General features: G+C 36.2%; 1 protein-coding gene across 1 annotated transcript; it reads right to left on the minus strand.

Annotated features, from left to right (window-relative positions):
• Window positions 1-881: 881 nt before the first annotated feature.
• Window positions 882-2756, minus strand: LOC121791886 (DNA-directed RNA polymerase V subunit 5C-like). Its single transcript, XM_042189700.1, has 4 exons — window positions 2436-2756; window positions 1582-1758; window positions 1359-1472; window positions 882-1058 (listed from the first exon to the last, which is right to left on the minus strand). The coding sequence occupies exons 1-4, from the start codon at window positions 2667-2669 to the stop codon at window positions 933-935; spliced, it is 651 nt and encodes a 216-aa protein (XP_042045634.1). The 5' UTR covers window positions 2670-2756; the 3' UTR covers window positions 882-932.
• Between the last annotated feature and the right edge of the window lie 1767 nt (window positions 2757-4523).

The following is a 4523-nucleotide window of genomic DNA, read 5'->3' on the forward strand; positions in this document are numbered from 1 at the left end:
TCTCTTCATTTAATACACAAAACAAAACCTCCTAAAATCTTGTGCCGTCACACAAGTGTGACATCTTTTATTATGGGACGGAGGGAGTACTTCCTTTGTCTTATCGAAGATAACTCACTTTTCTTTTTAGTTGTCTCACCTAAGATGACCCGCTACAAAAAAATAGAAACTCTTTTATCTCTACTTTATTTTATTTCTCTTAATTTATTTTTTCCACCTAACACACAAAATAAAACTGCATACAATCTTGCGTGACTCAAGAAAGAGGTTATCTTTCTTGTAACGGAGGAAATACGTCATATCTAAATGTTCCTATCAGATATTCCCATCTAAATGCGAAGAAAAATGAATTTACCATTGACGTTGATACCTACTTGGATTTGCCAATTCAGTTATCTGTAAAATATGGTAAAGCATAATCGGCGTGTAGTGTCCAGTTTAACTCTAGTAGGCCTATCGCTGCTTGGATATTCATGATGCATTTTTTATGTTTTACTAGAAAAATCCCAACACTTCAATTCCAAAAAAGTAATTGAGGTCATTATATTTCACCTTGATTTTTATGAGAAGGTAGTTTTAGTTTTTTAACGTTACACGGTCAACTTGATTTTTAACGTTCCAAAAAGTAATTAGGTTATCACGTAACAGCTTATTAGTATATTAAATACGTACTTACTACTTTCCAAAGCTGTTTATTCTAATGAGCTTAGTTAACTGTCAAACGCCCTCAACACCATAAATATAATTATCCAGGCTTAGTAATAACATAAGAGAGCAGCGTGAACGTGTGGTGGAACCCCAAAACAGAAAGTTGTCGATAATTACATATCAAAGAGCCACAGAAACACCTACGTATAGACTTGATACTATTAGTTTTGCAGCTAGAATGTCTTAAACAACTGCAGAATGCGATATTTTCTTCTAGGTTGAGATTAGACGACGCAACGATAAGACACTAGAGAATGAGGAATGCCACCAGCATAGCACACCTTCACCACCTGCCCTTTCTCGAATCCATAGTACCTTGCAATTGCATCGCTTTCAAGCATCATAGGAAGCTGCCAATTTCAACTACATATTCAGTATCACATTCGTGAAAACATTTATTCTTGTCAACTCATTGTATAAACTCGCTATGCAAATAAATATTGTAGCCATTTCTTTGTGTGCAAACTTGAAGCATATGGAGATAATCCGAAACTCGCTTCAGCCAGCATAGTGTCACTATACTTTCAAAGCATGCCTCGTCACTCATATTTCTATGATAATCAAGCGCAAGAAAACAATTTGAACTTTGTTGTCTTGTTTTGTTTTATATGTATGAAATAACCATAGAATTATCAAAATCCAAGATGTACCTTCTTGTCTTCAATCGCATGTTTCTTGAGAAGCGTATCCTTCTCCCCAGGAGACAGAATCTCATATTTCGGCTCCAAAAAATGCTTTGAGATGTTAACCAACAAATCAGCAATCTGCAAAAAAGGCAAGGAAATGAATCACATGACATCTGATGTTACCAGCCTTCCTATATGTGCCTTAAATCATGCTCAAAACCATAGTATGTAGTTCCAGCTAACTAACCAGAAACGTCTCCACTTTCACCGAATACTCATCCAAAACCTTTTGAGCATGGGAATTCATCTTGCTTTGCACGACTAGTATCACCTTGTCCAGCCTTTCTTTGTTAGCAATCTGACTCAGTATGCCAACAGCATTTTGTTTTCTCGTCTGAAAACCTTCACAGAATATGACCAGAATCTAGAGCAGGAAATAAAACCACAAGGATAAAAGTTAATAACCAAAGCAATCTGCAACTCAAAGAGCTTTACTAATTAATTACTGGCAAAGATCACCCGATTATGAAATCTACTGTGAACTTATTACCTGCATTCATTCTGCAAATATCTCATTTCCTAAATGTGCTTTCATTGAGTGCTAAGAGATTATGACCATCTTAAACAATTTGTGATAGAAACTAACAATTTCTTATCACTTTAGACTTGCCTAGAGACCTCTTATCTTGTGAAGCTTCAACTCCAGACCCTGCTATCTTCTATTTTAGAGCAATACAGTGTGTTTACAATTACAATAGAGTTTAGATCACCAATTCCCTTCAATTTACCCTTTACTCCGTAAAAATCAAGTTATAAACGTGAAACACCATAGAAACCTTTTCCATTGGAAACTGGAAACAACTTCTCTTTCACGATTAAGCATTCGCATCACAATCGATTTCAACCAAAACATAAAGCATCGCTCACATTTTTTTAAAAAAATTACGAAATCACGACTCTAGCTTCGAAAATGAAGGATTTCCCGCAGATAAATATCAAACAAAAACACATTCACAACTCTTTTTCGTAAAATACAGAAAGCAGAACAACATACATTAACCGTTACAGCACCAAACAATTTATTTTTAAAAATTAATATACCTTCCGCGAAGGATTGGAGACACGGTGAGCGGTGATGCGAAGGCGGTCGGCCTCCGGATGGTCGCCGAACTCGGCGCGGAATTCGGCTAGAGAGCGGCGGAGCTGTGCGTCCATGTCGGGGACTAGGTAGCCTCTGTCGCTCAGCATTTCGATGACGGTCCGCCGCGCGAGGTAGTAGCGGCGGCTATCGAGGCTGCCGTTTTCTACCAAGCTGTTGATGCACACTTTCTGCATTGTGGTTGATTTTTTGTTCTCTCACTTCCTCTCCCCCTCTGAAAGCAGTAAAAAAAGAGGAGGTACCGTACAGTTAGTTGGAGTAGCCAGTGATCACCCTTTCAGTTTTCCAAATTTAAATGTGCTGCGTGTTTTTATTTTATTTTTTTCTCCCTACATCCCCCAAAATTCATCACCATTTGACCCGGCATGTATTTTAATAAATGTAATAGAAAGTGAGTTGAAACTGTTGGTGGTATATGTGTCCTACTTATATATATTAGTTTTATAATAAAATGTGAGTATGAATGAGTTAGTGGAATGTAGGGTCCACTACCAAAAATGGTAAAAGTAAAAGGTGACAAATTTTTAGGGACGGACGAAAAAGGAAATAGGTGACAAATTTTCAGGGACGGAGAGGGTACAATTCAATAAATACTTAAAATGTGATTTTTATGCTTGCGGTGCAAATTAGCGTTTACTGTTTCATCACATGATTGTATTCAGTTTTGATTTATATGTTGATAATGAAAAAAAGTAGAATAGATAATGGGTTTATATGTTGATAATGAAAAAAAGTAGAGTAGAGTGGACTACAAATATGGTTTATGGGCTATGGGTTTATCTCGCTCATAGTCTCTGGACTTTAAAAATATCGTCAGTAGTCCATGAACTAAGGATTTATTTCGAAATTGGTCATTTCGGCTATTTTTTATCCGAAAATGCCGTTTTGAACATTTGACCAATTTCGTCTTTTCACGTTTTAACTGTTTCAATATGATACTTATTATTTCAATAATGTACTAAATCTGATATTATTTTAAAATTATCTTCTTCTCTTTGCCATCCTTCACTTATTTTTTAATTTCAATATTAGATTTAACTTTTAAAAATTAAATTTAAAATTTAAATTTTTAAATAACAATAAATTATTTTAATTAAAATTATTAATTTATGCATTCTTTCTCGTTTCATAGCTATATATAGAGAGATAAAACTATGCAACCAACTCACACAAAACTCTTTATAATAAATACATAAATTAATAATTTTAATTAAAAATTATTTATTGGTATATAAAAATCTAAATTTTAAATTTAATTTTATAAAATTAAATCTAATATTGAAATAAAAAACAAAGTGAAAGATGGCAAGGGAGAAGAAGATAATTTTGAAATAATATCAGATTTAGTACATCATTGAAATAATATCAATTGAAAAATTAAAATGTGAAAAAATGAAATTGTCCAAATGCTCAAAAGGACATTTTCGGATAAAAAAATAGCCAAAACGACATTTTCGGACATCTTGCTTCCTTGGATCCGCTCAACTCCCATCACACACCGATGTGCGGTCCCAACTCTTCTCCTTTGCTCTAAGGCAACCCGCAACGCGTCACACGGGTGGCCCATAATCCGTGATGCCGGGACGAGACGGCGGCATGACGAGTTGCAGCGCCCCGTCTCGTCCCCAGCCCGCCGAGCGTTCCGTCTCGCCGAGACGGATGGCGAGACGTCTTGCCACGCGCCGGCGCCATGCGTGACGCCCACTCGCCTGCCCGCAAGTGGGCATCGTCACGCTGATGCAATAAATCATTTTTTTAAAATTCGAATTAAAAAAATTAAAAAAAACGAAAAACGGTAATATTACTGTTTTTCCTTTTTTTTAAATTTTTTTACCCTATAAATACTCCTATTCATCTCATTTCACACACAAATACACATCTATTCTTCCCAAATCATCTCCATTTCCTCTCCAATTTTCATCTAACCTCTCATCACAAAATGTCCAGCGACAGAAACTCTAGCGGTGGCGGCTCCTGCGGTTCGACATCAACGCGTTCGGCGACTAAGGGCATGTACAATGTCCTGGGTG

The sequence above is a fragment of the Salvia splendens genome, unplaced genomic scaffold (assembly GCF_004379255.2).
Source record: "Salvia splendens isolate huo1 unplaced genomic scaffold, SspV2 ctg953, whole genome shotgun sequence".
Taxonomy (NCBI): Eukaryota; Viridiplantae; Streptophyta; class Magnoliopsida; order Lamiales; family Lamiaceae; genus Salvia; species Salvia splendens.

Coding starts and splice junctions, on each gene's coding strand:
- LOC121791886 (XM_042189700.1), bottom strand. CDS start 2,669: ATGCAGAAAGTGTGCATCAACAGCTTGGTAGAAAACGGCAGCCTCGAT. Junction 1,759..2,435: donor TCTCCAATCCTTCGCGGAAG/GTATATTAATTT, acceptor TTCCTGCTCTAG/ATTCTGGTCATATTCTGTGA. Junction 1,059..1,358: donor ATGCGATTGAAGACAAGAAG/GTACATCTTGGA, acceptor TGAAATTGGCAG/CTTCCTATGATGCTTGAAAG.